Raw genomic sequence first — 14,863 nt, 5'->3', positions numbered from 1 at the left:
TATTGGCCTATCCTTGGCAGACACAATTAACTACACCCTCTAGAAATGCATATACGGTTCTCTTTGCCACAGAATGAAGTTGAATCTTATGCTTACCCTAAAATCAGCCTTTGTCTTGAATTTCTTCCACAGTTCCTCTCTCTCTCTTTCTCTCTCTCTTCTCTCGCGTGCGCTTGCACTTTACATGCAATTCCAGTTTCGTTATATGATGTAGATTTTCCTCATTCAATCAAAACAAAACATAACGAGCCCTTACCACATGCCTGGTGCTCAGGATACAGTTATGGAAGGCAAGGTCGGGTTCTTATACTCCAGGAAGTCACATTGAGATGGAGAGAGACATAAACAAATAAATATCATCAGGCACTAGTAAATGAGCTGATTAAAAATAAAACAGGGTAAAAGGCAGAAAGGCCCTTAAGAAGGTGATGTTTAAGCAATGACAAGAATGAAGTCAGTGTTTGAACCAAGTGATTATCTGAAAACAAAGCATGTCAGAAAGAAAGGCCAATGTAAAAACTTTAAGATACAGCAAGCAAGCTTGTGAGTCTAGAGAAGAACGAGCAAAGGAGAATGGAAGAGTTGTGTTTGGAGAGTGAAGGTGGAACCATTTTATATTTGACTATGTAGGAATTAATTTGCTGCTGCTCTAAGGGAGATAAAAGGCCAGGTTGGCTCAGTTGTTCAGTAGCATCACAAACATAGTACCACAAGATTCATCACCCACTCCGTTTCTTTGGCCAAACTTGGAATATGAGATGCAGTTTATCCATTTCTAAGTGAGAGTTTCAGAATCACAAGAGCTATAGTTTAATCAGTGAGTATTTGCAACCCGTAAAGGCAAAGGTACATTTTTAGAAGTGAGGGAGATAGTCTGACAGCAGAGTATCTGCTATGATTTAGGAATGTATCATAAGGGGGCTGAGTTCTTTTCAAAGGGTTTAGTTATACTAAACCCTAACTCTTCTAGGTAGACAGTGATTTAGAATTATTGACACAAACACCTTTTTGGAGGCATGAAACATGCCTTTCAGGAATTACCTTTTCAGCACAGAAACATAGATCATATGGGCAGCAAAAAGGCGCAGCACTGACAAAGGCAAGAACAAAGCCCAAACAGAACTGGATGTTGGTGTCTTTGATTTACAGAACAGACCAGGAACAATGAGATCAAAGATGAAGGACTCACAAAGGCTGATCCTCTTGAAAAGGTAAGGAATTGTTTTCCTAAAAGTGTAGATACAAGTAAGATGATCTGAAAAAAACTGTGACCCAGAGTGAGAAACACACACACACACACACACACACACACACAAGGAGATGCTCAGCAGCAGGAGGAGGGGGATTGCTCAGACATCCCCACACCAACTCCAACTGGAGAGAAAGGAGTTAATTTCACTAGCGGCTTAAGAAAAACTTCCAAGCTCCATGCTCCTCTCTAGACAGTGTAGTGTGGCTTGGCAACCTCACAAACACCTGCTGACCATACAGCCATGTAGAACTAATGCTGTCTTGAAGTGAGTTCAGAAAACCTGCCTATAATTGCTAACAGGACTCAGAAGAGTATAACCTAACAATAAAAATATTTAGATTATGTTGCCCATAAAAAAAAAACACTCAAAGGCATACTCTTTCTGGCAGCAGTTCTCCTAAAATGTTGCCATATGGATTTATACATATGCAGATTTCCCCAATTAGATGGAGTGCATGCTGGTTAGTTGATGGAGTCCAAGAGGGCTCCATTTGGACTTGAACAAATTAAAGCTGAAATTGCACTCCTATGATTTTTTAGAAACCCAAGAAGATGACTCTGGAAGCCGAATTAGAGGACATAAAGAAAACTCAACAACGCAGTCTAATGGACTGGAGTTTCACTGAACATTTTAAACCGAAAGTTCTGCTTCAGGTATTAATGGACCATGAGTCTCTAGGAGACGGTTGGACAGGTCTGGGGAGTCATGCTATGATTTAGAACAGTTCACTTCTAGGTCACTCTTTCAGATCTCGTTCTGATCAATATTCCCATTTACTTCAGCTATAAAAGGAATTTATTCCCAGATTGAACTATGCATGCCCAGGGAATCTACAAAATAGTTTAAAATATATCTTCTAAGGAGACATTTTTATAAAATCTTCTAAGAAAAAAAGAAAGGCACACAACTGCTGCACGTATTTTCCAAGAACAGAAGTCAGGCATTATAGGAAAACAGCTCCCCCCCCCCCCCATATTGCCTATCTGGTCTATAAGTTTTCACTACATTTCAAAGTATTTTCCTTTTTAAAAATATTTTTTTCTTTATTTGAGAGAGCGATCAGGGGGAGGGGCAGCGGGGAGGGAGAGAGAGACTCTCAAGCAGACTCCAACTGAGCATGGAGCGGGAGGACCCTGAGATCGTCACCTGAGCCAAAGCCAAGAGTTGGAGGACTCAACTGACTGAGCCACCCAGGTGACCCTCTAAGTATTTTCTGATGCAGTTAACAGGACAATGGAACTTGCAATAACTAGTATTTACTGAACACTTACCATACGGTAGCAATGACTTGTAAGTATTGTTTGCTCATTTAATCCTTACAACAATCTTATAAAATAGTAATTGTAAATAGTGGGAAATTGAGACAACTTGACCAGTAGTACCTTTTGCCCAAGGGTCACATGGCTGACGAGTGAGAGAAGCAGGATATGAACCCAAGAAATCTGGCCCCAGAACTTGTCCTCTTAACCATTATGTAAAATCACAAGTAACCCTATACTTTCTATGTTTTATGCAAAAACCTATACTAATTTTTGTTTTATCTTTCTAATTTTAACTTTACCAATATGTTTTACATCCACACATTTTTAAAGCCAGAAAATTCTGTACAGAATCTTATGAAAAATAGTAGCTCTCCCCCACTCCATGCCTAAATTCCCAAAGGGAAAAATCCTCAAGTTATTTATTTACCTATTTATGGTGTTACTTAACTCATTAATCTCTAATAACAAGTCACATTTTGTTTAGTTTTAGTTTTGGCTGGGCATCATCATCAATTGATTCCCTCTTTGAGAAATTCCCATGCAACATGTGCACACCCACATACATACACACCCACACAAGTACATACTCACTCACACACACCAACATGCCCACTAGCACTTCTTGCCATCCACTAGCACTGTTAACCATATCATCATTTTTGATTAGATCAATATTCAATATTTATTTCATTTATATATATGTTATTCAGATGAATATGAATATGCTATTCATATTCATGGCTGGACTATGTGAATACTCTGTGATTAGATTTCCTTTCTTGATACTATTTTTGTTTTCCTTGGAGTTTGTTTTCTCATTTTTTTCATTGGTGTAGCTTACTATGCATTTATCGTTACTCATCCGCAAACTCTACCGAAGAGTAAAATCTCCTTTGAATACATTCAAAGCTAATAGGCATTGTATCAGTTTTACCATCTAAGCCAACTCTCTCACATATGCTCTGAACTCCCGCTAGCCCTCCAGGCCTGCTTCGCAGCTGTGGGTCTGGGAGCTTCCTTTATTGGCATCCTGGTCACACCCTTGGCCTCTCTTTCAGAAACCAAATACTCTGGCTTATGAATCCGACGTCATCTTCTTTCTTGGGTTACTTGTAGAGGACTACCTCCTGTAGTTTCTTCCTGACCTAAAATAGATGGCAGGTAAATTTTGGGAGCATTGAACATTTGAAAACATCTTATTTCTACCCTTACATTTGAGTGACAGTTTGGCTTTATATAAAATGCTAAGTTAGAAAACATTTTCCCTGAAAATTTTGAGGCCATTCCTCAGTAGTGGTCCAGCTTCTTGGATTCTTCTTGAGAAAACAAGCAACAAAAAAACAAGCAAACAAAAAATGAAATTCTAATTCCTGATCAGTTGAGTCTGTTTTTTTTTTCTTCTTCTTCTTCTCTCTGGAAGATTTTAAGATCTTCTCTTTGTTCCAGTGTTCTTGGTTTCCTGTCGATGATGCCTTGATGTCATTCTATTTCCAAGTATCATATTGGCAAGCCCAGTACAATCCAGAAACTCCTGTCTTTATATTCTGGAATTATCTACAGTCATTTTTCTAATAGTCTGCTTCTTTCCATCTTTTCTATTATTTCTCCAGGGGGGAAAAATGCGAATCTCTCATCTGAAAGATATAATTTACTTGTCGGGGTTTTGGGACCTGAGTGGTCTGGGGAGAAGGCAGTTAGGCTCCTTGCCATTCATCCTCTAGCTCTGCATCCTTCAATATGGTAACCACTAGGCACATGTAGCTTCTGAGTACTTGAAATGTAGTTGGTCCAAATTGAGATGTTCTGTGAGTTTGACATACTATATATATATACCAAATTTCAAAGACTTAATATGAAAAAAGCAGATATATCTCATTAACAATTTTTATATTGATTACATATTGAAATGATCATATTTTTGACACATTGGGTTAAGTAAAATATATATTTTTTAAATGAATTTTACCTGTTTCTTTTTACTTTTAAAGTGTGGCTACTGGGGGATCCCTGGGTGGCACAGCGGTTTAGCACCTGCCTTTGGCCCAGGGCACGATCCTGGAGACCCGGGATCGAATCCCACATGGGCTTCCGGTGCATGGAGCCTGCTTCTCCCTCTGCCTATGTCTCTGCCTCTCTCTCTCTCTGTGACTATCATAAATAAATAAAAATTTTTAAAAAAAGTGTGGCTACTATACAATTTGGAATTACACGGTGGGTCACCTTATATTTCCTGGACATCCATTTAACTTTTAGGCAATTTCCATTTTTTCTGTAGTACACCTCTCCCTTGGCAGTGCCTAGGATTCCTTTTCTCAGAATCCACTGGGTCATTCCATAAGCTAATAATCCTCCCTTTGTCTGCTAAGGGGGGAGATAGGCAGGCAGCTCCTTGCTTGAGAGCTTCTTCGGGCCCGAACAGCTTCTTAAAAATATTTTAATCTTCCTATTTGCAATACCACTTTCACCCCATTCTCAGAAGTACCTCGTCCTGCCATTTCTTGAGCTTTTCTGCACTTCTTGCACACAAGTACGGTTACTTCTGATCTCTTATTAAATTAATCTTAGAACTTGATTTTCTGTGTCTGCTGTCAGCCACCCCTTGTCCTTCTGCTTTTCAGCTTCTAAATTGTGTTGCCTTTGTCTCCTGTCCTCTGACCTTTATTTCATGATATTAAAACCCAATAATTTCACCATTCTTTTAGTGAGGTGTCGAGAAGTACATATGTTTAACTTTTCATCTCTAACTGGACATTCATTTCAGGCTTTTTTTTTTTTTTTTTTGATTTGGCTCTGTCCTCACCACTCCATGAAGCTGCATGATAACCACTCTGCCAAATCTAATGGACAATTATCTTTCTTCATCTCCCTGGACCTTTTAACAGCATCACAGAGTTTATCACTTCACTGTGAAACACTCCTCACTCTAGTTTCCAACATGCCATACTGTATTTCTCCTCGGTGCTCTGTTTGGAATTTTGTTGACTTAATGTTTAAATATTGAAATGCCTGGAGTCTCATCCCTGAACCATCTTCTCTCTATTGTAAACATTCTTGTGATGATTTCATGTATATATACATATATATACATATATATATGATCTTTGCTAATGACTCCTAAAATTTTATCCTCCAAATAATTTCTCTCTCAAGTTCCACACTGGAACACCTAATTCCAAATTCCACTTGAATTTCTGACCTGCATCTCAATTTCATTGTCCCAAATGAGGCTCGTAATTTTCCCATCTACGCATGTTTCTCTACGCATGTTTCTCTACGCATGTTTCTCGTAATTTTCCCATCTACGCATGTTTCTCTACGCATGTTTCTCTCCTCATCCATCTCGGAAGATATCACCGTCAAGCCAGAAGGCTAAGAATCATCCTTCATCTCTGCTTTTCCTGTCTCCTGCGTGTCTGATCCATCATCGAGTTTTGATGCCATCAAAGTTCCTCACCATCTCCAGCCTTGCTACACCAGTCCAGCCACCACCCTGTTGTTGTTCTACCACAGGATCTTCCTAATCATCAACCTACTTCTGCTCCTGTCCAATTTGTTCTATGAATCAGATACTCCATCCAATTTCATCTTCTCAGGATATGTCCCTGAGTCCAGGATGAGCTATAAAAATCTTAATCAGATTTTAAAGGAAAATCTATCTGGTTCACTTTTGTTTTCCTAAATTCTACACAGTACCTGGCACATAGTAGGTGCTTATTTTTTTAAGTGAAGTATAACATACAGTGTTATATTAGTTTCAGGTGTAAAATATAATGATTCAACTATTCTATACATTACTCAGTGCTAATCACAGTAAGCTTACTCTTAATCCCCTTCACCTCTTTCACCCATCCCCTCTGGGCAACCACCAGTTTGTTCTCTGTATTTAAGAATCTGATTTTTTGGGCAGCGCAGGTGGCTCAGCAGTTTAGAGCTGCCTTCGGCCCAGGGCGTGATCCTGGAGACCTGGGATTGAGTCCCATGTTGGGCTCCCTGCATGGAGCCTGCTTCTCCCTCTGCCTGTGTCTCTGCCTCTCTCTCTCTCTCTGTGTCTCTCATGAATAAATAAATAAAATCTTTTTTTTAATCTGATTTTTTGTCTCTTTTTTTCTTCGTTTGTTTTGCTTCTTAATTCCACATATGAGTGAAATCATATATCTGTCTTTCTCTGACTGACTTATTTTACTTAGCATGATACTCCCTAGATTCATCCATGTTGTTACAAATGGCAAGAGTTTTTTTTTATGTCTGAGTAATATTTAGTTGTATATATACACACAATAAGTATATATATTTAATTGTATACATATAGTATACATTATACATTGTGTATATATATTTTTAATTATGTATATATATTATATATGTTATATCATATGCCATATCATATATATGTGCCACATTTTCTTTATCCATTCATCCATGGTTGAATACTTGGGTTGCCACCATATCTTGGCTATTATGAATAACACTGTAATAAGTATGTGTTTATTTTTTTTAATTAACTAATTAGTTTATGGTACCAGCAATATTAATAGAGAATAATAGGTAAAAGCCAAGTAGTAAAAAAAAGGTGAAAAAAGATACATGAAAACCTGTCAAGCATTGATTAAGAGCAACTATAGCTCTGAGAAACTTAGTGCTATAAATTCTAGCAGCTAAAGTAAATAGAAAAACAAATTTTGCAGAGCTCTCTAATGGAAAGAAGGATACATGTTCATCGGAAATGAGCATATTTGGTTTGGGGGTTTAAAGTCTTTTTTTTTTTAAATAATAAATTTATTTTTTATTGGTGTTCAATTTGCCAACATACAGAATAACACCCAGTGCTCATCCCGTCAAGTGACCCCCTCAGTGCCCATCACCCCTTCACCACCACCCCCCCCCGCCCTCCTCTCCTTCCACCACCCCGGGGGTTTAAAGTCTTAAAGGAATTTGCCTTTCCATAAAGAAAGGTAATGAATAGTACCCTATGTAACAAAATCAAACAAACAAAATTAATGCAAAAATATTCACTACATGTGTGTTTCTGGTATTACTTCTCAGGGAACAGATGTAATAGTTTAAATGCCACTCCATAAAGACTCTCATACAGGGGAGTAGATTGGGGAAGTAAACACATTATTTTGGTAATACTACCAGTGTAAAATTGGAAGCAAAAGTAAAACAGTTCTTTCCTAACATAATATGCAATTCCATGCTGTCAGATCACCCAAACAGTAGAGAACTGAAAATTCCTACGTAAGATTGATGTTAAAACAAAAACAAAAACAACCCACAGCTATCTAATTTATTGCCCTGTGAACATGTTTCCTTATGTTGATTAGCAGTGAAATGGAAGCAGGATACAAGTGTGCCTGCCCTCTCTACCCCTCTGTTGGTAGCTGCAATTCCAAGTCATGCTGAGGGTGGAATGTTTTGGGAAAGGCCAGGGTTAGAAGGCATGTGGAAACAGTATTATGAGAAAGACTACTCACCTCATTCCTCTATACTACAGCATGGTGTAGTAGAAAGCACTCTTCGGAGTGTGAAATGGTGACACTTAGACTGGCATTAAGCCCTGACCCTGGAACCTATGAACTCTGTTGTTAGGCAAATCTCTCATCCTCTCTCAGCTCCAATTTACACTGAAAAATGAGGATTTTAGTATTTTGAAGTGGGAAAAATAATTGTACCTATTTATCTGGGGATTTTAAAATGAGATGATCTATATGAAGGCATGCAAAATGTTAAATAGCTGCTTGACTTAATTATTATCTCCCAGGCTTAATAAATTAAAAACACTTGAGCAGATGCCTGTATGCCTGGAAACTAGTATCTGTTTTTCTATAAGAGTTGCTGAATTCAGCTCCAAAAAAATCTACCACTTACATTCTCACCAGTGAGACTAACAGTGTGGAAATAAAAAGAGGGTCTCCTGCTAAGCTGAGATATGCCCTAGCAGGAGAGCCTTCTCCTGGGGGGGGGGGGAGGCGGGAACACAATGCAAATATTTTGATTTTAGGTTCTGCAAGAAGCCAGTCAGCAATACAGGTGGATTGATTCTTATTACCATACCCAGGACAACTCTCTACTTTTAGTCTTTCATAATCCAATGAATACACAACGTCTGCATTGTGAACATTGGAACATTGCTCTTCACTCCAACGTTGGATTCAGGTAACCAACTCAGACAGTTTAGTTAATAGCTATCTTAGTTTAGTTAGCTCCTTGGTTACTTAGCTACTTAGCCTAAGCAAGGTAGTTCAAGTCAAAAAAAAAAAAAAAAAAAAAAAAAAAACCTTCAATTGGCTTATTGAACCCTGCTGTGCTTAAATTAAAGTCCCTACAAATAAATCAAGAATGCAGGAGTAAGAATCATGGGGCTGAGAAAGTGAACACACACACAGACCACAAACACACACATAATTACATAACCTAGGAAGTATAACTAGAAAACAACTCTAAAGAGTTCTGATTAGAATATAATACATCATTGGCTCTCCTGACTCTCAGCTTTGTGTTTGTAGATCTTAGTATTTCTCAGCCTCTAAAATTGTGTGAGCCAATTCTGCATAATAAATATTTTTTTTCTTTCTCTCTCTACACATCTTATTGGTTCTATTTCTCTGGAGAACCCTGACTAATATTCCTTACAAATTTTTATGAGAGTTATACAGCCAAAGAAGCTTGCAGCATGTACTAAGCAATGTGTGATCATACTTATTGGAAAATGCTATAAAATGTAAGCTGATTTTGAAAACATTATCACTAATTATATTTTTGTTACTTAAGAATGCTAGCCAGGATCTCAGAGTTCTGGGATAGAGGCTCATGTCTGGTTGTCTGCTCACCGGGGAGTCTGCTTCTCCCTCTCCCTTTCAAATGAATAAATAAAATCTTAAAAAAAAAAAAAAGAATCCTAAAAACAAAACAAACAAACAAACAAACAAACAACAACAACAAAAAAAAAAACCCCTTCAATTTAGTTTATCCAGTTGAACATCTGAGGTGTACCAGGCACTGTAATAAGCATCAAAGCTATACTGCTCTGATGACAGGCATCATTCCTGGATCAGTTAAGTCTAGTGAGGATATTACTACCTTATAGTTGATTTGTTTGGGCTCTAATACAACTACCTCTGAAATATTTCAAGTAGGAACTATAAAACATGACATGCTGCATGCTGATTTGGGATAACTCCACTTAATTTGAAGAAGACTCAAAAGTAGGGCAACTGAGTGACATATCAACACAGCAGCTCAGCAAATAGATGTCTAGGAATCAGTGATTTTTTTTCTTCCAAGCTCCTTCATTATTTCTTCATGATCTTAAAGTTTTGTTCTCTCTTCTCATTAATGATGAGAATACCTCATTATTTTTTTTTCACTGCTGGTTGATGTATAACCAGTATTGATTATTTTATACAGCTTTGTTTTATTTTAAAAGGATACAGAAAGATACAGAGAATGGATGTACAGAATAACTGGGGAAACAGGTCGTATGCTAATCCTTTGCTCAATATACAGAAGCTTACATCATATAGTACATTATTTTGGGAAGGTTAGGAACACTTTACATGGAAAACCATTTAGAGATAGAGCTACTCACCTGCCTAGGGGCTGGATGACCAGGCCCAGTGAGAGATGATAGTGTGAAAGGATGAGGAACAGATTATCTACAACTTCTGCAGTTCTTCTAAGGTTTATCTTCTATTCAGAATTTCTATTTCTTCTTCAATTACTTTTGGTAATTTACATTGTTCTACAACCTCGTGCATGACATTTGGATTTTAGATGTCTATTAGAATAAAATTGAAACATATTTTCATGATGAATGTCCATTCCTGAGAGAGATAAATTAAGGTCTGTCTTTATTATTATAATTTTGGCTATTTCTTCTGTTAGTTTTTCATGTGTACTGTGTCTATATGTGTGTATATTTAAACTTATTTTTGAATCTGTATTTTTAGAAGTATCCTTTTTAACGCATTGTAAGTTTTACCAACATGATAAAACGTCTTGTTCCCTTTAATGCCCTGGACCTTGAATTTCACCAGCTTTGATATTAGTATTTTGGAACAGTATCTTTTATATAAAAATTTACTGATATAACTTTCTCAGTCATTTTTCAGGTTAACTAGGAATTGCACCTACAGTGGTTAAACTTATTAATAAGGAATTCTTTTTCTTCTCTAGTGAGAAATTTGGAATTGAACAGCATCTCAGGGATAGTACAGCTACTCACCAAAGTCATCAAGAATCTGGACTTTTTCTGGCTTCCTAGTCAGCCATCTGCCATTCTTTTATTTTTCTGCATCATTTTGATTTGTGAATCTTAAGCAGGCCCTACACTCAGCACAGAGCCAACTGAGGGGAGGGGTGGAAGAATGGGGGGTAGTAGGCTCAATCTCATTTCCCTGAGATCATGACCTGAGCTGAAATCAAGAGTTAGACACTTAACTGACTGAGCCACCCAGGCGTCCCAAAAACTTTGTATTTTAAAGAATTAATCTGTTCACTTCTATCTTTATCAGTAATGTCTTTGGCCTCATTCTTAACCATTTAATAAGTATATTTCTACTTTAAGATTAATCTCTTTTCTTCCTTTTGTTAGATTGAATTTTTAGTTCATTCTTACTGTGTGATGTTTTTAAAGTTATACATTCTATTTATATCCTTCTAGAAGTTGTCCTTTTAAATCACATATTTAAACATTTTGTATCGTAATTGGGGTTAATGAGTACTAATATCATTTCACAGAAAATGTTAAAATTTTTAACATTTTACTTACTCCCAACCAATCACCTACCTCCCATTTTGAAAGTGTCTAGAAATTTTATTTCCAATTATTAAGTAATATTTTTAATAACAAACAAGTAACACATTTATTTTACATTTAATTACAAATTGTACTGTTTTTTTCCTCAGCCCTTTTATTTATATCCCATGTTGTCTTCTTTCTTGGATTTATTTTTTCAATGCAGCTGGAGTACATTTGTGAGTAATTCTTTCAGAAAGTATCTGTGGTTGGTGAATTCCTGAATCCTTGCATGCTGAAATATTTCTATTTTGTCATCTCATTTGAATACTGATTTGGCTGTGTTCCCTCATCATGAAAAAAATAGCAAGAACTCTAGGTTTTGTTTGAAAGGCAGATTCATGAAAGGTTCCAAACTGGAGAGAGACATGATCTAAAGAATAAAAAGAATCTCTCTAGTGGCTCTGTGGAAAATAGACTACAGCAGGTCCAGGGTAGGGACACGGAGACCAGTTGGGAGGCCACAGTAGCCATCCTAGCAAAGGGTAATGGTGGCTTAGACCAAGAAGATAGCAGTGAAGCAAAGGGGAAGTGATTAGATTTTGAGTATATTTTAAATGTGTTTTAAAAAATCATTTGGATCTCCCAACTGATTGGAAAAGGAGTGGGAGAAAATAAGGATGCCTTCAGGGTCTTTGGGCTGATCAACTAGGAGTATAGACTTGCCAACAACTAAGATACCAAAAGGCCTCACAGGGCAGTTTGGAGAGGAAGATTAATTAGTTTGGGAACAGGTTGAGTCTGAGATGTCCTTTCCCTTCCCAATGAAGATACCGCGTACCCATAACTCATAGACTATAGTTTTCAGTTTATTTCTTTAAAAGGGATCAAGAATGAAAGAAAATTGTGAAACAACCTGCGTATAGAATCCCTCCAGCTTTATTTTTCAAGCCTTAGACCTCACTTTCACACAATTTGACAGTAACTAATCTTGATTGTCAAATCTAAATATTTCAACTTATTTCCTCAGAAACAACTCTCTGGGGACATTCAGATGCTGTAAGTATACATAAGATTTCATTAAAAATAAGTACAATCATCAGACTAAATAGTATGAATGGATTTGGGAACAAACATGACTGACTCACAGTGAGCAAACTACTCGCTGGTGTGAGCATAAGTGCACAAGCAGTATAAGGCACAGTATTTAGGGTGTATTTGCAGGCCAGTAAGTTTTACAGCAAGACTGGAGCATTTCAATTAATCCAGTGAGTCAGTTAGCTGTCATTAATTAAGAGAGTTTCTATTATGCTATAAAATCACTCTAAAAAGGGATTGTATCGTATTACTCTCCAGCTAAGTGTTGAGAGTATCAAACTTTTTAATCCTTGACTGGAGTGGAAACATCTCGTTTTAAAATTGTCTTTAACTATGAACAAAGTTGGGCACTTTTCACATGCTCACTGGGTATTTGTATTTGAAAACTTTGTACAAATTACATCTAGGATCTATCTGAATCTATTACATTTGTTACATGGGCAATTTAGGATCAGTTCATCTTTGAAAAGTTCATTTGCACAGTTGGTATCTTAAGTATTGATTGATTTTAATTAATAGTAACTCAATTGTCATTTGCTCTTTTTCAAACTTTATTTTAGGAATTATTTGGAACTTGTGGCAAAATCCATTCAAGATTGGATCATAAAAGAAGAAGCCATATATCAGGAATCTAAAATGGCTGAGGAAATTAATAGGACAAAGGCTGAGCTGGAATTGAAATCTGCTGGTGGCAAAATCACTTCTCCTGGCAAAATCAATGCTGTTAAAGAATCTAAAAGTAAGTAACTGGATGAACTTGCATGTAAAGTCCAAAGACATCCTCCTATTTGTTAATGTAACCAAGACTGAATACTTCAGTATTAAAAGGGGTTGCCTACAAATTTCTGAGACACTTTGCCTTCTCTAAAAAATAGAAGAGCTGAGTTCCAAATATGATGAGATTGATGATAAGATAATGGAATATTTGTCCTATATTGATGCCACTTTCCACCAGATTTGGAAGATTTGCTCTGTCCTGCAGATCAAATGTGATGTTAGGGGAATGCCAGATGTCTTTATTTTGGTAAGGTAGATAAGTTCAGCTATCTAAGATTTGTTGCCAATATGAGGCAATTCAGAGTCAGCATGTCTCCATTTGAATACTTTTAGATTCGAAAAGTGAAATTAAAACAAGACCTTTCTTAGAAGAGCAAGCAGAGAGTCCCAAGACTACCTGGAGGGTAGGAATCTAAAAATAAAGGAAAATGAATTATTCGGAGCTTGTGACAGGCACTTGACAGGATGTAGGATATTACCTATGTTTATTTTTGTTAATTTCCATGGCTTTGATGCTGTTGGGGAAGGGAAAAAGGGTGAAAAAAAGAGGAAGGATACTTGATAAAGAAGTAAAGCAATGAGATAAGTTCTCTGGAAAATAGAGAAAGCTCACTAGGTTCGTGCAAAGGGGAAGGTTTCCATGTTAATAATATTATTTCTGATAGCAGAAGTTGAGAATGATTTCTCATAAAGAAGCAAAGGTATTTATTTTCCAAAGATTTTGCAACTTCTGTCAATCACCAAAGGAATTAGTGCTTGGCTTAATTCCAAAATAAAAACTAGCCACGTTGGTAATGAATTAGTTACCATCCACTAAAATGGTTATAATAATCAACCTATTAGCTTGGCCTTCATCCTGATGGGGGCACAAAAGGACAGCACTAAAAACCTGGAACGACGGACAAGACTATATAAAAAGGATGTAGGGCCACCCTTTCACAATAACATCTAGGGCCATTACTTGCCTACAACCAGGAAAAATTGTGGGTTGACTGCCTTTTCTCTATTCTGCTTCTGAACAGAATCGAAAGCTTAATTACTATCTAGATGTTTAGGGAAATGCAGAAAATGGTCAGTTTGGGATGGGAATACACTTGGTAGGTATTGCATTCGGTTTGAGAGCTTTTGAGTCAGGATGATTGTAAATCTTCAAAACAGAATGACTACAATGGCAAGAGGAGGGCTTCAATATGAAAGGATAAGTTAGATTTCTTCTGTGTGGTCTTTGAAGGGTTTAAACTAGGATTAATTAGGTTAAAGCTCCAGGCAGAGAGAGGCAACTGCAATACAAGTTTCAAGTTCAAGTTCAAGGCAGCATGAGAATGGAATGCATTACCTCCCCCCATGACAGTGCCTTCCTCATCTCTGGGGGAGCTCACTTCCATGTCAGACAACCACTCTGGAGACAATCAAAGAGTGAGGGGTGAAAGAATGGAGAGTTGGACTTGGTAGCCTTTAAAGTCCCCTTTAATCCAGACCTTTGGTCCTACTATGAAACTTTGTTGTAGAGAGTTACTAAGAAGTTTCATTTTCTCTGGTTATAGGTAACAAAGGAATGAGCAAAACAGAGATAGCAGATCAAGAAAAAGAAAAGGAAAAAGAGAAAGAGAAGATTGCTTTCATTTTAGAAGGCTCTCTCAAGGTAATGCAAGGAAAGACAAAGGGCACTGAGTAATTACACATTCAGATTTATTGTGTGATAGAGAGCTTGTGTAGTGTAACAGAAGTGATCTTTT

At 37.1% G+C, this 14,863-nt stretch overlaps 1 protein-coding gene across 3 annotated transcripts in view; it reads left to right on the top strand.

Annotated features, from left to right (window-relative positions):
- The window catches only part of SPAG17 (sperm associated antigen 17), a 227,159-nt gene that overhangs the window by 106,280 nt on the left and 106,016 nt on the right, over positions 1-14,863 (top strand). For all 3 annotated transcript variants that reach the window (XM_038561900.1, XM_038561898.1, XM_038561899.1), the window contains 5 exons: positions 1,150-1,211; positions 1,793-1,906; positions 8,517-8,671; positions 12,911-13,089; positions 14,672-14,769. In XM_038561900.1, coding sequence (XP_038417828.1) covers positions 1,150-1,211; positions 1,793-1,906; positions 8,517-8,671; positions 12,911-13,089; positions 14,672-14,769 — 608 coding nt within the window. The remainder of the gene's footprint in view (positions 1-1,149; positions 1,212-1,792; positions 1,907-8,516; positions 8,672-12,910; positions 13,090-14,671; positions 14,770-14,863) is intronic.

The sequence above is a fragment of the Canis lupus genome, chromosome 17 (genome assembly GCF_011100685.1).
Source record: "Canis lupus familiaris isolate Mischka breed German Shepherd chromosome 17, alternate assembly UU_Cfam_GSD_1.0, whole genome shotgun sequence".
NCBI lineage: Eukaryota > Metazoa > Chordata > Mammalia > Carnivora > Canidae > Canis > Canis lupus.
The sequence above is the reverse complement of the archived record's forward strand: the minus strand, read 5'-3'. Positions and strand labels throughout refer to the sequence as shown.